The 23,408-nt window shown below is 36.1% G+C and overlaps 1 protein-coding gene across 3 annotated transcripts in view; it reads left to right on the forward strand.

Annotated features, from left to right (window-relative positions):
- The window catches only part of ITGA4 (integrin subunit alpha 4), an 86,375-nt gene that overhangs the window by 41,445 nt on the left and 21,522 nt on the right, over positions 1–23,408 (forward strand). For 2 of the 3 annotated variants that reach the window (XM_013982231.2, XM_003133517.4), the window contains 7 exons: positions 234–328; positions 1,763–1,853; positions 2,891–2,936; positions 3,317–3,471; positions 6,451–6,605; positions 16,985–17,137; positions 19,904–19,980. In XM_013982231.2, coding sequence (XP_013837685.1) covers positions 234–328; positions 1,763–1,853; positions 2,891–2,936; positions 3,317–3,471; positions 6,451–6,605; positions 16,985–17,137; positions 19,904–19,980 — 772 coding nt within the window. Of the gene's footprint in view, positions 1–233; positions 329–1,762; positions 1,854–2,890; positions 2,937–3,316; positions 3,472–6,450; positions 6,606–16,984; positions 17,138–19,903; positions 19,981–23,408 lie in introns of those variants that run through there. The other variant, XR_002339183.1, reaches the window with a different exon arrangement.

Here is a 23,408-nt window from a genome sequence, read left to right on the forward strand (position 1 = left end):
GCCTCTAAGACCCTGAAACTCTAAGCTTCTTCCTTACACAGATTTATCTGTACAATCCTGTACAGTGCTATGACAATGACAATGTTTTATAATTTTTTTCTCTCCAGTGAGAAAAATGTTTTTGGATAAGGAGTTTACTTATGTGATATGAATTAAGGAGCATGAAGGTTAGTTTTCAGAATTGCATTCTTTGCATTAAGAATTTATTTTCTGCCATTTAAATTCTTGAATAGATGTTGCTATTGGAGCTCCACAGGAAGATGATTTGCGAGGTGCTATTTATATTTACAATGGTCGAGCAGATGGGATCTCATCAGCGTTCTCACAGGTAGGATAGTGTTCCATTTTCAAAAGAAGCGTTGGTAATCTTTCTTAGAACGTCCAGTATTAACGTGAACCTATTTTTCTTAATTCGCTCTTTCAGATGCTTAATATAGTTTCATCATTTTCTCATAGTAACAGTAGATATTCTCACTTTTAAGGTTATTAATAACTCCTTGAGGGAATTCCAGTTGTGGGGTTAAGGACCCAACATAGTGTCCATAAGGATGCAGGTTTGATCCCTGTCCTCACTCAGTGGGTTAAGGATCCAGCATTGCCGTGAGCTGTGGTGTAGGTTGTAGATACAGCTTGGATCCTGCTTTGCTGTGGCTGTGGCATAGGTCTTGGAATTGACCCCTAGCTAGGGAACTACCATATGGCACAGGGATGCAGCCAAAAAAAAAGAAAAAAAAATTTAAAAACTCTTTGAAACCATTTTTTTTTTTTCCATAAATGAGAGTTCTGGTTCATTTCCATTCTACTTTATCTTTCACCTAGTAAAGATTTCTCTCTGTATTTAATTAAATTTATGTTTTGAGATCTATCTTTACTATTCCAAATAAGCCCGTTTGAATTTGGTTAACTGTGTCTTGCCTTGCGGCGGCAGCCCCACATTTCATGGAGATTACACAGGGAGGGCAAACACTTGTATGCTTCTCTGCTCCTTTCAGAGCAGAGCAATAAGATGAGAGCACCTTACTGAAGTTTACTCATCTAATTCTGGATTTCCTTCATATTTTGAAAAATTGGGGCATTTCAGTACATGGAAAAAACTACGTACTTATAGAAAGAAGAAAAAGATTTCTAAAGATACTCTTGGGGAAACATTAGCTACTACTGTTATTTCTGATTAAGCAAAAACCAGTAAATGTTTCTCTATGTAACATGAAAAATATATACTTGTCTAGCAAAGAATGTTGGTTGTCTTAGAATGAATGACACATGCTTGTAAGTCAGTTTCTGGACATGAAATTAGGTACATGGACTAGGAAGCACATATCTGATTTGAGTTGCTAGGAAGCAGTCTGCCTAAAAGCGGTAAATGAGTAGCAGGCTCCATTAAGTGATTGTAGATGTCTCATTTTCCAGATTCCTTGTTTGGTTATTCATGTTCCTCAGGGAAATAACATATAGAGCCAGAAAAAAGACCGGAGAGAGAGTGCCAGGACTGTTTTAGGAGATGTATACTACATAATTTTCTCTCTGCTCAGAAAGTAATGAAAGCAGTTTTTTTTTTTCTTGTCCCAAAGTAGATGTCAACTTCTCACTTCAAACTAGAAACTACTCTTTCTCTTAGACAAGTATATTTGACTTAACTACAAGGCATTTATTATTAATGCACTGGGGTGTGTGTCAGGGCTCATTATTTAACTAAATCATTGTTTCTCTGAGATGCTAGATGTTCAAACCCTGCTTTCCACTTACCTTATCTATTTTTCAGAGAATTGAGGGACTTCAAATCAGCAAATCATTAAGTATGTTTGGGCAGTCTATATCTGGACAAATTGATGCAGATAATAATGGATATGTTGGTGGGTATAAAATTTACCATGTTTTCTTTCTTTTTTTTTTTTTTTTTTTTTTAGGACTATACCTATGGCATATGGAAGTTCCCAGGCTAGGGGTTGAATCTGAGCCATAGCTGCTGGCCTACAGATCTGAGCTGCATCTGTGACCTACATCACAGCTCACCTCAATGCTGGATCCTTTAACACACTGAGTGAGGTCAGGGTTTGAACCTGTATCCTCGTGGATGCTAGTCTGGTTCTTAACCTGCTGAACACAACAGGAACTCCTACCATGTTTTATAAATTGAAATAAGCTGTACTGTGGATGCTGCTTTATTGTGAAGTATATAAAACTGGCAGGTAAAAGTCCTAATTTACTAGTGAATTTTTCCCTTCATTTTTAAGGCTTTTTTTGAATTCAGGGATGAGTCAGAAATAATTAAGTAATTCCTGAGCTTTACAGTCTTAGTTATTTAACATTTTATTCCTTGTTCTTGAAAAAATTAAAAGTGCTCATGAAAATAAATCAAAAAGGAGTTCCCATTGTGGCTCAGTATCCTGACTGGTATCCATGAGGATCTGGGTTTGATCCTTGACCTCACTCCCTGGGTTGAGGATCCAGCATTGCCATGAGCTGGTGAGCTATGGTGTATATCACAGACATGGTGGCCCTGAAATAAAATAAAATAAAATAAAATAAAATAAAATAAAATAAATCAAACATATGATGATGAAAAAAGAAAGAGGGTTTTTTAATGTAATTTGAAAGGCTATTTCTAGATGAATGTTTATAGTTTAAAAATTGAATTTTGTTGTGTTAAGGCTGTCTTTATATCATATGTTTATATTTATATTATAAAGGGATGAATGTCATTGTAAATGATCAGATTCAGACAAATGTGAAATGAATCTTAAGATGTAAGCATATATTTTCTAATTAATTTTCTGTAAATAGTGTTTTGATATAGTCAAAAGGTGATATGTAGTTAAGTATTTATGGCTGAAAGTAATTCTCTTTGACTAATGATGATCATTAATCTGTGTTGTTTTTTATCCTCCAGATGTAGCAGTTGGTGCTTTTCGGTCTGATTCTGCTGTGTTGCTAAGGTAAAGTTGATACATTTCACTGCTTAATGACAATTGGGCTTAATTGTAAATAATGGGAGGCAGTTTTTAAAATCAGCAGTGGTGGTGACCTAATAACACTCTTTTTGGTACTCTGAAATTGAATCATTAAACTTTAAGATACTTTTTCCATCTTACATAGACATGTACTTAAACCATCAAAGTCAGTATTTTCAGAAATTTAAATGAAAAATTTCTGTTGATTCATACATGGAAATTAATAAAGTATATATACACAAACTGTTTATAAAGTAGATTCATGAAATTACTTGACCAGTAGAAACTGACAAAATAAATGTAATTGTCTTCTTAAGGAAAAAATAATTCTGCTATTAATATTGCTAATTTTATTTCATTCTTAGGACAAGACCTGTAGTGATTGTTGAAGCTTCTTTAAACCATCCTGAGTCAGTAAATAGAACACATTTTGACTGTGTTGAAAATGGATTGCCTTCTGTGTGCATGAAGCTAACACTCTGTTTCTCATATAAGGGCAAAGAGGTTCCAGGTTACATTGGTAAGGGGCCCTTACAGAATTAATGCCTGGTGCACTATGCACTTCACTCATACATCTCATGGTCATCTTTTAAGCCCTTTCTGTACTTCACCGTGGAGGTTTTTAGGGCAAGAGACAGCAGCTACCTGATAACCTTTCTCCATCTTCTGGATTCTTGCTTTGTTCTAACCAATGAGTTGAACATGTTAAGTTGTTTAGAGATTAGGGCAAGAAGCAAAGCAAGGGTATCACTTGCTATGTTATTTAAGGTGAAATAACTGAGCTTAATCTGCAAGATCCCTTTAGAATAGAAAGAACATTGCCACACTTCCTCCCCTGTTTTGCTGAAACAAGGTTCTTAAAAGCCTTGAGCTGGCTTATGATTCTTTTCTTCAAATTCTTTCCTGTTTGAGTAATTGAAGAAGCTTCTCTGGAGTCTAGATCTTGGTTCTAATTTCCATAAATAACATGCATCTCTTAAGGTTTTACCGTGACTGTCAGCTCTTAAGAGTCATGCCCATTTGCCTGTAGATGGGCAACTCTCAATTATCTCCTGTGGAGAAAGTCATTTTGATATGGCTCATCCACCACTTGGATTAGTCCCAAATCACATATGTGTGATTTTATAAGTTTTACATTGTTTCTAGCTGGTTAATGTTTCTAATTATGTTATATTTAAGCTAATATTAAAATAACTGCTAATAAAACTAGCCCATGGTAGGAGAGAAGCATACCTGAGTTTACCATTTGGACATTAATAATTCTTCAACTTCATGGGCGCCACAAGACCTATCAAGAGTTGTTTATATCCATGACCTGCAGGCTGTAATCTAAACATGAAGGGTACCAAGTATTTATTGAACCAAACAATGCATCATGTAACAGAGGCCTCAGTCTAATGTAGCCTGTAATAAGAAATACAGAATGAGCCTGGTATCTCTACTTCAGATCAGACTCATTTTTAATAGCACTGTGCAAAAGCCATCATGAAAGATGCAGTGATGGGACAGTGGACAAAACCTTCATCTGGTTATCGATTAGAGAAATGGTATCGATTTAAGGACATGACTCTAGTAACACAGTAACATAGACAGCTGATGGATTATCTGAAAGATACACATTAAATAGAACTATTTTCCTTTGTGGAAAATCAGAGCTTGTTGTACTACCAGTTCCGTTGTGACCAAATATTTCTTCAAATGGTTGAAAACGAATATATGAAAAGCATAAATAATCATAGCATTGTTACAGAAGCACACTTTATGGCTGTCATAAAATGACTTTGGGGAGAAATAATTCACATCATAAACATATTTAATGAAACCAGGACATTTTGCCTTTTGCTATGAGTGGATTTTTATTTACCCTTCTTTCATATACTTATCTGAACTCAGGGTAATGAATTTGTAGATGGCTGTTTCAACTGCAACTCCATCTCTGAGGCATTGAATCTCAATTATTGTCATTTCAAAGCCAATTGATTTGGACTTTATTTTCTAAATAAAAGAATGTTGAAAGATTTATTTGAAGTTTGTAGGAATGACGTAGGTTTTATATTTATGTTTACTTGAAGTAAATAGAAAAAAAATCCTTCCAGAAGAATAAGTTACTCCTAAAATGAGAAACTATATAAGTTATTTGAGGAATTATATAAATTATTTTAAATATCACTTATGAATTATTGCTCCTATATAATTAATGGTATCTCAGCAGACTTTTAGATGCAGCTTGTTTTGCAAAGAACCCTTTTATTTTCAAGTTTTCTCTTAAAGTATAATTGAAAACCTTTGTACTGATTCGATTGATTACATAGTTGAAACGTATTAGTTTCAAGTGTACAACATGATTCAATATTTGTGTACATTGCAAAATAATCACCAGAATAAGTCACCATACATAGTTGTAAATGTCTTTTTTCTTGCAATGAGAACTTTTAAGATCTATTCTCCTAGCACTTTTCAAATATCCAATACCGTGTAATTAGCTGTCGTCACCATGTTCTGCGTTACCCCATGGCTGATCTGTTTCATAACTGGAGCTTTGCACCTTTTGATCCCCTTCACCTGTTTCACTCTCCCCCACCTCAGCCTCTGACAACCACCACTCTGATAAAGAACCCTTTCAGATTCAAGAACCAGCTCTTTCTTCCTTGGTAAGATCAGGCGTGGAATTTTTTTGGTGGTTGTAAATTTTCCTTCATTTTCTTCCTTATCAAAGATCTTCTTTAGCAGATGATTATTTACTAGGTCAGATCTGAAATAAGTTCTTACCAAACCACCAGAATATTTATTGAGAGAAGATCTATCTGTATGTGTTTATTTTTGCACAAATTAGCACTAGAAGATCAAACCAGAAATCAATAAAAACAAGGAGAAATAATCAGGGTCTGGGGCTGGAGAGGGGATGTCTGTTGAGTCAACTGTTTATATAGGTTTAACTTTTAAACCATGTGTTCACTTTACATGAAAACAATCAGAAAAAAAAAAAAAAACCAGCAACCCCTCAAATTGGAAACAAATGGAAATACATGAACCCAACCATTTATGAAATTAGTTCTGTAACCACACAAAATAGAATTATTCCAAGTGACATTTGAGCGTAGTACTCTTTCTGTACTTCCTTAGCCAGATGTTCTTAAGGACAAAAGGACAGAAAAATCTGAAACTTTACTCAGAACTTTTATTATTAGTAAAAACTTTGGTTTTGTAGTTTTGAAATGTTTATATATAGGAGGATTAAGCAAGTAGCTAGAAATGTTAATTTTAAAAATAGAAATCTAGAGAAAAGCTTATAATTCTTTTTCATAATTTATAAAAATTTTTGAAATTTGCATTTTAAGTTCCTTCTTTTATGTTTCCAGTTTAGTTTTTAGAAAGCTATTTAATGAAGTTTAATATATTTCCAGTATTGTATATAACTTGATTGTTATCACTTCAAAAATAACAAAACAAATGCCTTTAGATAATAATATTCATTACAATTCTCTCTACATTTCTGCAGTTTTGTTTTATAACATGAGCCTGGATGTGAACAGAAAGGCAGAGTCTCCATCGAGATTTTACTTTTCTTCCAATGGAACTTCTGATGTAATTACAGGAAGCATGAAAGTATCAAGCACACAAGCTACCTGTAGAACACATCAAGCATTTATGCGGGTAACATAAACTCATTTTTGTTAACAGCTATGTAAACTTCAATATTATTAGCACATTTAAAATCTTCTGCATTGGTATCTTTTTATAAATCATAATTTATTTATTTATTTATTTATTTATTTTTTTTATTTTCCCACTCTACAGCAAGGGGGTCAGGTTATCCTTACATGTATACATTACAATTACAGTTTTTCCCCCACCCTTTCTTCTGTTGCAGCATGAGTATCTAGACATAGTTCTCAATGCTATTCAGCAGGATCTCCTTGTAAATCTATCTAGGTTGTGTCTGATAAGCCCAAGCTCCTGATCCCTCCCACTCCCTCCCCCTCCCATCAGGCAACCACAAGTCTCTTCTCCAAGTCCGTGATTTTCTTTTCTGAGGAGATGTTCATTTGTGCTGGATATTAGATTCCAGTTATAAGTGATATCATATGGTATTTGTCTTTGTCTTTCTGGCTCATTTCACTCAGTATGAGATTCTCTAGTTCCATCCATGTTGCTGCAAATGGCATTATGTCATTCTTTTTTATGGCTGAGTAGTATTCCATTGTGTATATATACCACCTTTTCCGAATCCAATCATCTGTCGATGGACATTTGGGTTGTTTCCATGTCCTGGCTACTGTGAATAGTGCTGCAATGAACATGCGGGTGCATGTGTCTCTTTTAAGTAGAGTTTTGTCCGGATAGATACCCAAGAGTGGGATTGCAGGGTCATATGGAAGTTCTATGTATAGATTTCTAAGGTATCTCCAAACTGTTCTCCATAGTGGCTGTACCAGTTTAATTCCCACCAGCAGTGCAGGAGGGTTCCCTTTTCTCCACGGCCCCTCCAGCACTTGTTATTTGTGGATTTATGAATGATGGCCATTCTGACTGGTGTGAGGTGGTATCTCATGGTAGTTTTGATTTGCATTTCTCTTATAATCAGCGATGTTGAGCATTTTTTCATGTGTTTGTTGGCCATCTGTATATCTTCTTTGGAGAAATGTCTATTCAGGTCTTTTGCCCATTTTTCCATTGATTGATTGGTTTTTTTGCTGTTGAGTTGTATAAGTTGCTTATATATTCTAGAGATTAAGCCCTTGTCAGTTGCATCATTTGAAACTATTTTCTCCCATTCTGTAAGTTGTCTTTTTGTTTTCTTTTGGGTTTCCTTTGCTGTGCAAAAGCTTTTCAGTTTGATGAGGTCCCATGGGTTTATTTTTGCTCTAATTTCTATTGCTTTGGGAGACTGACCTGAGAAAATATTCATGATGTTGATGTCAGAGAGTGTTTTGCCTATGTTTTCTTCTAGGAGTTTGATGGTGTCCTGTCGTATATTTATGTCTTTCAGCCATTTGGAGTATTTTTGTGCATGTTGTGAGGGTGTGTTCTAGTTTCATTGCTTTGCATGCAGCTGTCCAGGTTTCCCAGCACTGCTTGCTGAATAGACTTTCTTTTTCCCACTTTATGTTCTTGCCTCCCTTGTCAAAGATTAATTGACCATAGGTGTCAGGGTTTTAAAAGCAAGTGTTACCCCCTCTTGAACTAGTTGACCTGTTGTTCCAGAGTCAACAGTGTTAGATAATCCTGAGACCTGGATAATTCAAACTTTACTTTTTGCTTCTTCTTTATTTCACATTTATCGCATTGGACTGCATCATTGTTTTGAAAGATTTTCCTTTTCTTCTCCACAATTGCCATTGTCCCATCCCTGTGTGTACACTTGCCTAGAAATGTGCATACCAAGTAGCTCTGCTGAGCCTCACATGGACTCCTGGGAGATTTTGGCAGAGGGCATGGAGTGGGGAGGCAGGGAAGTTGGTTTTGTTTTTCATGTGACTTTAATGAAGCAGAATCCAACAAGACTCTTTTGGATTGTGTCTTTGTCTCTGTGCCAGCATTGTCAGTGATGTCAGTGGGAACTTGCACAGTTGTAACATGGTGGGGATCATCTGTGGGCCAGGATGGCGGTTCTCATGATGGTTTGGGGTATGTCTGCCAAAGCATAGCCGATTTCATGTTTCTTTTATTAAAACACTCATTCCCAAACTGATCATCACGTTCCTTGCATTGGTCACATTTTATCATATGAAGCAGTGCCAGGTCTTTTTCATTAGGGAATGGTATACTTCATCAGAAAATGTATTGTCACAAAAAAGCCAAACTATTCCCGGGAGCCCTTTCTGGGATTTCAAATAGTAGCTTCAGCTTAGAACTTAATTTTCCCTTAGATGCTTATTCCAAGCAAATGCAAACAAGCATCAGGGCTGTTAAATGCTAAGAGCAATAATCCCTGTGCTATTTCTTCATTTCCCTTAACAGTTTTTATTGTCGTACTAGACTAAAGCTATTAGCTGCTTGAGAGCCAAAGGTATAGAATGATATTAGTGTAACCATCATTGATATGGAAGGGATTAAAGAGAGTTTGTTTAATTCTACATAGTTGATTTTACTTAGATTAATCATTTTTAGAGACAAATATTGAGACCATTTTGAAGGCAATAAAAGGACCAGCGTTAGATATCCATAAACATATTGTGTTAAATTTGTGTAAATGGCAGCAAATTGATCTGATTTATTTAGTCCTTTTTTCCTGGTATTTTTCCTATGCCTAAGCATTCATCAAAAGTGTACACTTTCTTCAGAATGAATTTGTACTAGAAATGACAATTTAGCAGAGGTTTGTGTCGGTTGCATGTATACTTGTATACTTGGTGTGTTACCATGGTAGTGACAACCACAGGTTGCAGGCATGATGTTGGGCCCTCCTGTCAATTTCAAACAGAAGCACTTACCTCTGGGATTGATACATAGTATAAAGACTTTTTTTTGAAAAAGTGATTGTTTCTTCCAATATTTTTTTTCCTTCCTAAATTACCTTGCTTTGGTTTGGGACATTTTAAAACTCACACATAGAAAGGCAAAAGGCTACTCTAGCATTCACCCTTGCAACGAATCCAAAAGTGGGTATAAGAACCACAGAAGCAACTACCCCAACCTTGAGTTTTTGTCAAGGAACAATAGCTGTTGCTGAGGAGGAGATGAATACATAATGAGTGTGTTTTCCACCCCTACTGGCACGGAACCCGAGGCATTTGGAAACGTGAACTGGACTGTTCTTTTCCTCTATAAAATGTGTCCAGTATCAGGAATGTTAATACACATATGCATTCTACTTCAGAACCCCTTGCAATGAACTGTGGTGATGCTTGTTAATTATGTACTCAGCCCTCACTTCTCAGAGGACTCCATGCCTGCTAGTGGGATATGTTTGTTTTGTATAGTTCCTGTTGGCTATACTAATTAATTAAACTCCACTTCTCCACCCAATTAATTTAATAGATAGTGAGTACCTATGCTGTGTCAGCTTCTGTTTGAGACATTTATATAGGTCAGTGACTGAAATATAAAAAGATGAGGACCTTTATAGAGCTTATAGTCTAATGTGGTGAGATGAAACATAGTGTAACAAAATGTAAATTCTGCAGTATTTTAGAGGAAGGTATGTGTGATGGAGAAAGGAAAAGAGAGCAGAATACAGGAAATTAAAGAGTGCTGGAGAAGGAGTGAAGAGTACAATTTTAAATAGGATGGTCAGAGGGAGCCTCATTCAGAAAGTGACATCTGAGCAAAGACTTGAAGGAAGTGAGGATATCTGGGACAGTGGTTCTCAGCTTTAGCCTGCAGCAGCATCACCAGGAAGGCTTGTTAAAACACACATTACTGGGCCCTACCTCGAGTTCTTGATTCAATAGGTCCTCAGTGAGGCCTGAGAATTTGCATTTCTACAAAGCTCCTAGGTGATGCTGATGCTGCCAGCTTGTGAGATGTACTTTGAGATTCCTTGATCAAGTAGGGAACATTATGGAAAGAAGAGCTGGGTAAAAAAAGCCTCAAGACAAGAACATGCCTGGTTGTTTTAAATAAACACGAGGAGGCCAGGATGGCTGGAAAAGTAGCAAGGGGGAGAGTAGTAGAAAGAGTCAGGTCTTTGTGTCTGTTTCTGTTTTTTAAATTCTGCTGTATCATTTGTATTAGATTCCACATATTAGTGATCTAATATAATATTTGTCTTTGTCTGACTTCCTTTACGTAGTATGATAAGGGAAAATGTTCGGAGGGGAAGAATAAATTGGGGTTGGTATTGATATATACACACCATGGTATATAAGATAGAGGGGTAACAATTACTGTATAGGAAACAAATTGTTATATAGGAAATTTACTCAATACTATGTAATAACCTACATGGGAAAAGAATCTGAAAAGGAATGGATATATGTAGATGTATAACTGATTTATTTCACTGTACACCTGAAACTAACACAACTTGATAAGTCAATATATTCTAGTGAATTTTTTTTTTAAGAGTCAGATCTCATAAGACCCATGACTTTTTCTCCAAGTTAAATGAGGACCTATTGTAGTTTGGGGCAGAAAAATGACATGATCTGTCTAATAAAAAGGAATACTCTAACTGTTGTTGAGACCAGACAGTAGGTGACCACAGGCTGACCCAGGGAGAAAAGGATGGATCCAGTGAAGGAGGTAGCAGTATATATGTTGAGAGGAAGCTGAAGATAGACGCTACACAATTTCCTGACAGATTGGATCTCTAGCATCTAAGAAAGAGAGTCTCCAAGGTGACTCCAAAGTCATTAGCCCAAGCAATGGAATGAATATAGTTTTCAACAGTAGGGCAAGGGAAACAACTCTTGAATGGAAAGTGTTGAAGTTCAGTTGTGGACTGGCTGAACTGGAGAGACCTGTTTTACTTTCAAGTGTAAATAGCAATTAATCATTTATATCTACTCATCTGAAGTTGGGAAGAGGCGTGGAACTAGAAATATTACAGTGCATTTCAGCATATGAATGGTTTTGAAAGCCATATGAGGTCATCACAGGAGGAGAAAAGAGCCAAAGTCTGCACTGTGAGTGACACAATGTGAAGAGATTAGAGAGAAGAGAAAACTTAACAGAGAAGATGAGAAAGACTAGTCAGTAAGAAAGAAAACCAAGAGCTTACTTGTGGCATCCTGGAAGTGAAATGGATAAAGCAGGGCAAGGAGAAGAGAAGGACAATGTTTTCACTGCTGCAGCTTGGTCAGATAAGAGGAGGACTGAGGATTGATCATTGGATTTAGCAATGTAGAAGCTGTTGGTGATCATGACGCCAGCATTTCAGAAGAATAGAGCAGGGGAAAAAAGGAGAGGAATTGGAGACAGAGTATAGGTTATTCTATCGCAAATTTTTTCTCCAAAGGGGTCCAAAGAAAAAGAGTTGGGAGCCATTAGCTGACAAGGGACATGGAGAAATCTTTTTTTTTTTTTTCCTAAGATAGGAGGAATAGCATGTTTTTGTGCTGATGAGTGTGTCCCAATAGAGTGAAACATTTATGATATAGATGAGAGGAAAGGATAGTTGGAGCAGAGTTCTTGAGAAGGCAAAGGGTATGGGATTAATTGTGCAAATGAACGGATTGATACTAGATAGGCACATACAGAGTTCATTTGTTTATGAGCTTGCAGATGCTGGGCAGATGTGGTTGGAAGAACTGGAAGTTCTCTTCTGATTGCTTTAATATTCTCAGGGAAATAAGAATCAAAGTCATTTGCTTCAGTCAGAATGGGAGAAGTGGTGCTTAAGTTCGGGAAGAAGATGGGAAATAGTCTTCTAGGAGAGTGGAGGAGTGACAAGAGGAAAGGTGAGGGATGGTGGGAAATGTTGAATTGGAGGTCTTGGTGCCTCCAGTGATGGTCACTGGATGATCATCCAGCAGATAATTAGCAAATTTTTGGCGTTAAATATTAGAAAGTACCAGAAAGATCTCATCAGTATTACAACATGTAAGAGGAGCCAATTACGCTTGGTCTTGCTGGCTTGGATTCCAATCTAGGCCTCAGTCTTACCTTTTCCCACCCTAACCCATTCCCCACATTGACACGAGAGGGGCATTTCGACAGCACAAATCTGATCATATTCTTTGCTTAAAATTCTATGTGAGAACCTTCCCATCCCCCCTTCAGGTGTAAATTAGGTGGCCCTCCCTCTTCTGTACTTGTGTGAGTGTGTGTCAAAATGCTCATCCCCCAACAGAGGTGTGGACTTAATAGGTTATAGACTACGACATGGGCTCTGACTTTCAGTTTGGTATTCCCATATTCTGCCTTCTACAGAGAGGACCCATGAATAGATATCTTCAAATGTTTGTTTATAATTTAATGTCATTTTTCATTGAGTAAGGTAGTATAAATATTTCTGGCCTCACTCTTTAAATTCCTTCACTACATAAACACAGTAGGAGGATGTGGGCTTATAGCTCAGTTCTCAAGTTGGCCAAATACAAATTTCTATGAAAGTCAGACAAGAAGGCTGACTTTGTGTAATTTCAGGCATATGCTAATTTGCATGCTTGTGGGGGCCCTATTTTATATAATTGTCCATAAAAATGTGGCATGGAATCTTCATTATTTTTAATATAGATAGCACATGCCCATCCAAATTAAAAAATTTAAGCAAATCTACTTTTTCCCTCCTAAATATTAGTTACTTCAAGACATTTTTAGATATTCTAGCTTTTTGTCTTTAGGTGGAGCTGTAAAAGTTAAGTAAGTGTGAATATCTGTCAAATGCAGTTCTTGCAAGAGTGCACGTACATTTTATATATTGTGAGAAAAGCATAATTAATAGCTAATTAGGATAATGAAAGTAATATACAGCAGATGTAGAGAAGACCTTGTGGAAAATTAGTATGAATTAGATAACATGTGATTTGGTCAAAGCAAGCTTGTTGAGAAGAATTAAAACAGTGGACATGTGGAGGGACAATCAGTAGCTGTCTGGCTTCTACACCTGGGGAATAATTTAATCAAGTTTGCTATTGTAACACTCAGGGCTTCAAGCTGTTCCGTTTTCACAAGTTGATAACTTGGGATTTGGGCCTTGATTTGCAACATTCCTATATGGTCAAGGTTTTGGGTTGAGATGATCACTTATCGAGTAATCTAATAAAAACATCTCCATGTGTGAGAATGGAAAAGGCATGAGAGATCTTGAGTACTCTGATTCATGCTCCACGTCATCTAGGCACCACTTAATGAATACAAATCTAATACTTGTATTAGTAGAAAATGTAGCTCATTTTCTTTAGTGTTCATTGGTTGACCATTGTCTAATTTTCTTCTTATTCCTTACAAATATTCACCACAATTTATTATGAGAAATTCAAATACCTTAATTCCTTGGTTGACTTATATAGCTTCATTTTTAAATAAAATACACATATTAAGGTTTCATGAGATGTTAAACATTATACGTACCAGACACTGTGCTTAATGTTATATATACATTATGCCATTGAACCCTCACAACAATAAGGTGTAGCTGTCATTGTCATCATTATCACTATTATAATTTTCAGATAAGGTAACTGGTCCGTAGATAAAGTAATTTATCTAAAGTTACACAGATAAGTGATGGACCTGAGGTTTGAACCCCAGAACTCTACCATGAGACCACTTGCTTTCAGCCATTATATACATGTATTAATAGTGTTGAAATGATGAGAAAAAATAATATTTTTTATAATTACATAGACATAGAATAGGTGTAGTCTTTTATGTGATGTGTCATCATATTAACTCCCTTGATTTTTAACAAAAGTCACTATAGGTATATGTAGCATAGCAATAATGTGTTTGATAGGTATTTTTGGTATTCTTTAGGGATTATTAATTTATGAGCTTTGGAAATCTGTTTTTAGGCAGAAAGGTTTAAGCCATATTCCAACTCTGAATTATCTGTATATAAATAGAAACCCACTGACATTATTCACCAGGAGGTCTGTCTATTAGTGTCATGGATCTACTCACAGACTCACCAAGCGTAAATATAAAACTGAATTATGGTTAAAACTAATAGCTATTCTCAATCAAAACACTTGAGTTTCTTTGATGGTCAAGAGGGACTTTGCTGAATCTATTTTTTTTTTTTTTGTCTTTTTGTCTTTTTTGAAGGCTGCACCCACGGCATATGGAAGTTCCCAAGCTAGGGGTCTAATCAGGGCTGTAGCCGCCAGCCTACACCACAGCCACAGCAACACCAGATCTGAGCCACATCTGCGACCTACACCACAGCTTGCACCAATGCTGGATACCCAACTCACTGAGGGAGGCCAGGGATCGAACCTGCAACCCCATAGTTCCTAGTCAGATCCATTTCCTCTGAGCCATGACAGGAACTATGAATCTGGTTTTTTTTGTATTTTTTTTTTTTTTTTAATGAAGAGCACTGTAGATTAAAATGAACATACGAAAAGTAGAGTCAAATCAAGCTTTACATTTAAATTATTAGTGTGAAAGACAAAGTATGTGACTAGTTCTTCAAATATCTTCTGAGTATAGTAACAATTCTATTACCAAAAAAGAAAAGCTGCATAGTTCCTATGTAGGTGGACTGTACCTGCTGATTGCAAGGTGCCCTTTCAAATCCAGAGATTACATCTACTTTTAACTTCTGTTGTGTTTAAAATACTTGTTCTATAGATTTTCCAAGAATATATCTTACTTCTTGCAGTTTAAATTGTCAACTGAATTCTGTTATGAATCCTCATGAATTCCTTTATAGCAAAATCTTATTTTCCCATCTTCTTAGATGGGAAGAAAAAGAAATGTCTGCTTCGAAATCTTTTATATTTATTTCTTTTAGGCAGGGCTCAATGAAGTGCCTTTTTTTTTTTTTTTTTTTCCTTTTTAGGGTCACACTCACAGCATATGGAAGTTCCCAGGCTAGGAGTCTAATCGAAGCTATAGTTGCCAGCCTACACCAAAGCCACAGCAACACAAGATCCAAGCCATGTCTGTGACCTACACCACAGCTCACAACAACGCCAGATCCCTGACCCACTGATCAAGGCAAGGGTTCAAACCTGCATCCTCATGGATACTAGTTCGATTCATTTCTGCTGCACCACAACGGGAACTCCAGAGAAGTGCTTTCTAAGAGATACCAGGTGTTTCATCTTATCTGACTTTATTTTTTTAATAGACTTTGGATTCTAGAATACCTTTGCTTTCTTGTGAAGTGCTTTCTTAATTGAATGCCAAATGCTTTCAAAGTTTGCCTTGTCAGTTATTTTACTGTTGGTGCGTATATATGTTGGCAAATAATTTTGATAGTAATGAAGTATATTCCCTTTTAACAAGGAGGCTATTGAATAATCAAATGAAAAAATGAAATACATTTTAAGTTCATGGGAAAATATTTTTAAAGAGAGAGAAATAATGCCTACATGTAGAAATAAAGATTAAAATGTATGAATTGACAGCATAATAAACTCAACAGTTGTTTCTTGGAGGCAGAAGATGATAAATTTTTAAAATCTAATCACTCAAAAAGACTTTCTTGAATACATATAAATAAGATTAAGAATGAAAAATGCTCTGTTAAAATTGGTTAAGATAGTAAACTTAAAAGAATGTCATATAGGAGTTATCTTGTAGCTCAGAGAGTTAAGGATCCAACATTGTCACTACACAGGCTTGGGTTGCTGCTGTGGTGCAGGTTCAGTCCCTGGACTGGGAATTTTCACATGCCGCAGGTGCAATCAAAAAAAAAAAAAAAAATGAAGTGTGTCATATAGAGCAGAATGGATTCCAAATGTGTTTCAGTTTCTGTGTAATTGATAAATAAATCCAAGAACTTTTTTTGTGAAGTATAAAAGCACAAATGTAGAAAAACCATAGTGACTAAAAAGAAAATTGAATAAAAATTCTGTAGGATAAAAGATTAAAGATACAAAACAAATTATTTTCTTATATGTCATTTATAGACTGTTAGAAAATATAATTGTAAAAGGTCCATAATGAAAAGCAAAAAAAAGGATATGTTTCATAATAAATATGAGATAAAATGAGTCAAATTGAATCAAAAAGTAACTCTGAGATATAAAAAGAGAACTTGAATAAATTGAAAGAGCTATCATATCTCTACAAGTCTGCTACAGGGAAATATTAAATAGAATAAAATGATTGGCACTTTGAAATGATTTACAAAGAGTTTATAATGGAAAATGCTTATGTTATAATGTCAAGTTCTGAGAAGTATGCGTAGAAAATAGCATGAAGAAAATATGCCCAATGTAGATCTTTATAACTATTATTGGATGGTTATAATTTTTCATTTTTAATACTTTTTGTTTTTTTCATAATCATGAATTTTTGGAATGTGCAAAAATATAGTTCAACTTTTTAACAATTTTTATCTTTAAAAATAAGGATTTTCTTTGACTTTCAAATGCTGTATTTGACCTTATGTAGGAAAGGATGGGCTGTATATGTTTTTTATTTACATACTTATTTTTATTATTAAGTTTTTCGGTTTTAAATTCCCTTAGAAAGATGTACGGGACATCCTCACCCCAATTCAGATCGAAGCCGCTTACCACCTCGGGCACCACATCGTCATCAGTAAACGAAGTACAGAGGAATTCCCACCACTTCAGCCAATTCTTCAGCAGAAGAAAGAAAAAGATAGGATTGAAAAAACAGTAGGACTGTTTTGCTTTATTTGAAATATTATGTGACACATGAAGTGTTTTTTTTTGAAATGTTGCATAGTTCTGGTGAAATGAACTCTCTCTCTGAATGCTTTTTAAATTTTTATGATTTTTTTATAAAAAAGATTCATGATATGTCTTGTTCTCCATTTTTCTTTATTTTTTATATTCCCATTGGAATACTGAACTGAATACTTTTAAATATGCATTTAGTCAGAGCAGTGGTTTCTCATATACATAAAATGTTAATCTTCTCTCTTCTATGTCTTGCCAGTGAAGAAAATATATTTCTAAGTGAGCATTCATAATGGAAGTTAGTTGCCTTCATGAGTTTGTTATTCAGTGCTCTCATTTGTGTTCAGATTGTCTTTCTCTTTCTCATTTTTTGTCTCCTTTTTCATTTTTTTTCCCTTCTTACCCACCTTACGGATTCACTCACATCTTTTTAATCAGATTTTTACTCATTTATAAACATATGCATTTATGTCATGCAACAGTCTCTCTTTTTAAACAACTATATTCTTTTCAGCTACATCCCAGGATCCAATTTCATTTTGAGGTAGATCCTGCATTTTAACCAGTGAGCAGCTTTTTAAAATTTATCCCAAAGTAGATGTTTCACTGTGTGTTCATTCCCAGGTTTCCAGTTGTTCAGACTTTACTAACAGCACAAAGTCAAAAGGATGTTTGGGGGCATGGTGAAAGCATTCATTAAAACGTTTGCTAATGGCACACAGAATGCAAAAGATGACAGGGACATTTAAAGGTATAGTTCATATCCTATCCAGACAAATTGCCCCTAAGTTGCTTTAAGATACTTGAGTTTAGGAGTTCCCGTCGTGGTGCAGTGGTTAACGAATCCGACTAGGAACCATGAGGTTGCGGGTTCGGTCCCTGCCCTTGCTCAGTGGGTTAACGATCCGGCGTTGCCATGAGCTGTGGTGTAGGTTGCAGACGCGGCTCGGATCCTGCGTTGCTGTGGCTCTGGTGTAGGCCGGTGGCTACAGCTCTGATTAGACCCCTAGCCTGGGAACCTCCATATGCCGCGGGAGCGGCCCAAGAAATAGCAAAAAGACAAAAAAAAAAAGAATAGATTTACAAGGAGATCCTGCTGAATAGCATTGAGAACTTTGTCTAGATACTCATGTTGCAACAGAAGAAAGGGTGGGGGAAAAAATGTAATTGTAATATATACATGTAAGGATAACCTGACCCCCTTGCTGTACAGTGGGAAAATAAAAAAAATATTAAAAAAAAAAAAAAAGATACTTGAGTTTACAATCAGCACTGTCTAGTCTACAATATTTATATTGAATGAAGAGAATAACTTAAGAGCAAATTTTCTCTATAGATTTGTGTGGAAATATTTTTGCAAGTCAGTATTTTTCACTCTTCTGTTGAACTTCAGATTTCAATATCAACTTTTATTTTTTTAATTCAATGAATTTTATTATATTTATAGTTGTACAACCATCATCACAGCCTAATTTTAGAACATTTCCATCCCAAACCCCCAGTCCACCCCTCCCTTCCCCCACATGTCCCTTTTGATAACCATAAGTTTTTCCAAGTCTATGAGTCTATTTCGGTTTTGCAAATAAGTCCATTTGCATCCTTTTTTTTTTTTAGATTCTGCATATAAGTGGTAGCACATGACGTTTGTGTCCACTGTCTAACTTCACTTAGTGTGATAATTTCTAGGTCCTTCCGTGTTGCTGCAAATGCCATTATTTCATTCTTTTTTTATGGCTGAATAATATTCCATTGTATATCAACTACTTTTAAATGTCTGTAATAATGAACATCTCAATATTATAAGTACGCAAGCCAAAATCTTAGCAATGTGTATTCATATTAGAATGATCTACATTTTGATTTTCAGAACCTGCTTTACAAATAAGAGTAGTTTTAAAAATTGTTACTTAATTATCTAGAGAATGATTTATACCTTCCCTCTCCTCCCCCTGGTACAGACAGTCTCTGATCTGACTAGCCATTTGACAGCCCTCTACCCACTTCACATGTCATGTGCCTGGTTCTTTCTCTAACTTTCTAGATTTCTTTATTTTTTGCATCTCTCCTTCTTTCACCTATTCCTCTCAGCTTCCTTTCTTTTTTATCTCTCTCCACTTTGTCCTTGTCCAGCTTATAACTCAGGGCTTCCTATGTACCTTACAGTATCTCTGGGTCCTAGTAGAAGTCTCAGAATCAAATAAATTCTGGAACTTCCTGATGGACTATCATTTATTTCTGTTTACTATGTACTCAAAGTAAATTTTCTCAATCTCTACATTGTATTATTTTCAACAAATATAAAATCAGTGTTCTACCATCTGGAAAAATTGTCATGCTTATGCATAATAAGTGGGATCAAACTGTAGTACCAGAAAATTGAGAGGAACTCAACAAAAAAAATCTTGGCAGCACAGGTTTTACACACTTACAGAGATTACTATCACAGTTTGACTAAACTTCTTTTTATACAACTATTATGAAAGAAAAATTTTTTTCACTTAAAAACATAGGCTTTAAATTTATGTAATGAAAGAACTTGGTTCCTTTAGCCCTGGAATTGTCATTTGAACCTACTGACTGATTCTCAAATTGAACTCTTCAAAAGGGATAAATAGTTATTAATTTGCTATATTAGTTTTTATTTTTCTCATGTATCATAGATGTCTTATTCTTTAAAAAAACATATAAATATATCTACTGATTTGAACCTGAGTTAAAAATACTATTGTATTTTACTTCCAGATAAACTTTGCAAGATTTTGTGCCCATGAAAATTGTTCTGCTGATTTACAGGTCTCTGCAAAAATTGGATTTGTGAAGTAAGTATAATTTACTCTCTTTTATTCATCAAGATGGGGTAATTGATGTGTGCATGTGGGTTCTAAAGAGAAAAGGACTAAGAACTAGTCCTTGGGGGTTAGACATCTTTAAAGACCTGGAAAAGAATAGCATTCTGCTGAAAGAGATCAAGTGGTCCATACATCATTCATGTAAGTATACACTCAGAGGTTAGCACTTTTTGAAAAAAGTGAGAATATGTGAGCACTATGGTTTTATCAAGTGTGTTTTAATCTTTTATTGATACTCAGAAGATATTTCAGGATACTAATTGTGCTTTCGGTTGTCAGTATTAAAATTGTTATTTTTCAGACTACAGTTGTTAAGTGCCTGTTAATAGAGTTTTAGTGGTAAAATGACCTAACCTTTACTACATAATGTTTAGTATTTTATCATCCAAAAACTGGTTACATAATTCAGACTGATGTACAAAACAATGAAATCCGTGTGTGTGTGTGTGTGTGTGTGTGTGTGTATTCCCACATTTGAAAGGGAATAAACTATCCCACTCTTCTAAATTCATAGAAGGGAAACAGGAAAAAAAATTACATATAATGTGCTTAGAATAGTACACACAGTGCAAATTAGATAAATATGTATTGCTGCTGTTATTCTATGATGGGAAATAAACCATTGTGATTTTGTATCATGACTAGATCCCCTCTATTGAAATGGTTCTTCATGTCAGAAGGAGAATGTGAAAATGATAAGCAGAGAGATAAAACCCACACTTCCAGTTAAGGGCTGATTGTATGCAGAAAGTGAAAGAGGAGAAGGAGGCATGAGTTAACAGGGCAAGAACATGGGAGACTGTTTTGGGGAAGTAGGGATATAAAGGAAAGGGGTTTAAATTGGGGTGTGTTGATCAGTGAGGGGTGGAAATATTAATTTCACAGAGAAAAAAACTAAGGATCAAATCTTTGGGGGTGGGTTTAATTATATTTAAAGAGCTTAAAAAGAATAGGGAGTCACTCTGGAAGAGTTCAAAAAGGGTGTCCCCTATCACTGACGAAATATCTTCCTAGAACTAAGAGCAGAACCAAGTCCACAGTGAACCAACCAATAGAGAATATGAAAAGACTGACTTAATACTGTGATTTTGATAGCATAATGTGCTCACATAGCATAATGACTGAGAAAAGGTCATGGAAGTTGGCATTTAAAATGTGACTTATGGGGGCGGAAAGGATGTCACTGGCAAGTTTTGACATAGAAATACCAGTGCAGTCATAGCTAAATGACAGTCAGTGATTAAGGGAAGGAGAATAGACTAGGAACAAGTAGGTTCATTGGAATTTGTATGTATTTATCAAGTGTTATTTGTTTAATCATGGGGAGATACAACAAGTATGAGGATTGCAGGCAGGGAAAAGAATAAATTGAACAGAGAAATTGTCTGCTTAACACTAGGGGATACCCTTCTTGAACTCTTCTCTGAAGCACTTGACAGCTGTTCACCCCCTTTTTTGAACGCCTTTTGCTTTAATTTCCATGATGCTATCCTACTCTCCTTCTCCTCATACTTCTCAACTTCCTCCTTCTCAGCTATGTTTAGAGAATCACTGATTTTGGCTCTGTAGCCATGGCTGTGGCACAGGCTAGCAGCTATAGCTCCCATTTGCCCCCTAGCCTGAGAACCTCCATGTGGCACAGGTGCAGCCCTTAAAAAAAAAAAAAAAAAATTCCTCTACCAGGATGTTTCCAGGGTGAGCTTTCTAACTTACACTTCTCATAGCAGTGCTTCAGTAGCTTAAAATCTAAAGACCCTAGTGCTCATCCTCAGCACTTCTGCAGGACTTTTCCCCATTGAATAGCTGTACTTGCTTGGCCATGCCATAATCTCTTGAGCCTCTGTATCTTTTCATTTCTCCCACTTATCTACCTAACTTGTATATCTTATAAATCTCAGCTGTTTCCTAGGTATAGGCCCCCTTTTTCTCTAGCTACATAAACGGAAACCCTCCTGTGGCCCTGATCCCATTGCACCTGTGTTCACCAGTATTGTTGTGCGTGGCACACAGTGCCTGGAATACTGTAGGTGGCAAGTGGATGTTTCCTAAGAATGGAACAAGGTCCTAAAGGAAACAGTATGTAAGTGGATCAGATTCAGATTGAGGAGCTAGCATTTGAAAGAAGTTAAGATTCTCCTTATCTTCAGCTAAGAAGCTATGAATAGATGCTTGACACTAATTAAGAAATTTTAGGAGTTCCTGTTGTGGCTCAGTGGGTTACAAACCCAAGGGTTACAAACCCAACTAGTATCCACAAGGATGTGGGTTCGATTCCTGGCCTCACACAGGGAGTTAAGTATCCGGAGTTGTCATGAGCTGTGGTGTAGGTCACACACGTGGCTTGGATCCTGCATTGCCATGGCTGTAGTGTAGGCTGGCAGCTGCAGCTCCAATTCAACACCTGGCCTGGGAACTTTCATATGCCCCAGGTGTGCCCAAAAAGAAAAAAAAAATTTTTCACCGAAGCAGCTTGAGTCACTGGTTTAGGTGCAGTTTTGATCCAGTGGCTGGGAAGTTTCCCATGTCATGGGTTGCAACAGAAAGGAAGGAAGGAAAGAAAGGATGAGGGAGGTAAGAAAAAAAAGAAAGAAAGGAAAAGAAAGAAAAGAAAAGGAAAGAAAGGGAAAGAGAGAGAGAGAGAAAGAAAGAAAAAGAAAGAAAGAAAGGAAGGAAGGAAGGAAGAAAAAGAAAGGAGAAATAAAGATTTCAATGTGCAAGGAAGGGGAATACAGAGAATTAATGGATGAGCGAATAAAAATTGAATTTTTATATGGCAAGTGAGGGCTCTAAGGATGGCTTTGGGGCCTTATGAAGGGAATGGGAAAAGATTCAAAATGGCTGTTACAATAAATGGGATAGAGACTCAACCAGGAATGAGTAAAAAGGTTGACAAACAGTGTTGAGTAGCCTGCTGGGGTGGGATCACATATGGTAGAGAATAAATTAATTCTTTTCACTTAGGCAATGCCAGGATAGCCTTGAGCATCTGCAGTGGAGGGCCAAGAAGCCCTAACCTATTTGATTGATAATTGGACTTTATACTTAAATCATCCAGATTTGCTGCTCAGATAGTCCAAAAACAGTGACTGCTAACTACTTTGTAATCCAGCATGTAATTGTGGTGCCTTTGTTGAATTATTAGATGAATAATTTATAACCTTCCCATTCATGTATTTATTTTCTTCCTAAAATGCTTGATCTTCTTGGTGTTTTTCTGTCATGGGGCTTTGATAAGAAGATGAGTTTTGTGTGGGAACGATTAAGCAAAAATAAGTGGTGTTTTCATTTTCTCAAATGAGACATTCCCATTGTCACCTTGTCATCGTTCATTGAAATCTCTCTGGCCCATGAAAAATGGGACATTGAATTTCATGTAAATTGAAATTGAATATAATTGA

Source organism: Sus scrofa, chromosome 15, assembly GCF_000003025.6.
Source record: "Sus scrofa isolate TJ Tabasco breed Duroc chromosome 15, Sscrofa11.1, whole genome shotgun sequence".
NCBI classification, from domain to species: domain Eukaryota; kingdom Metazoa; phylum Chordata; class Mammalia; order Artiodactyla; family Suidae; genus Sus; species Sus scrofa.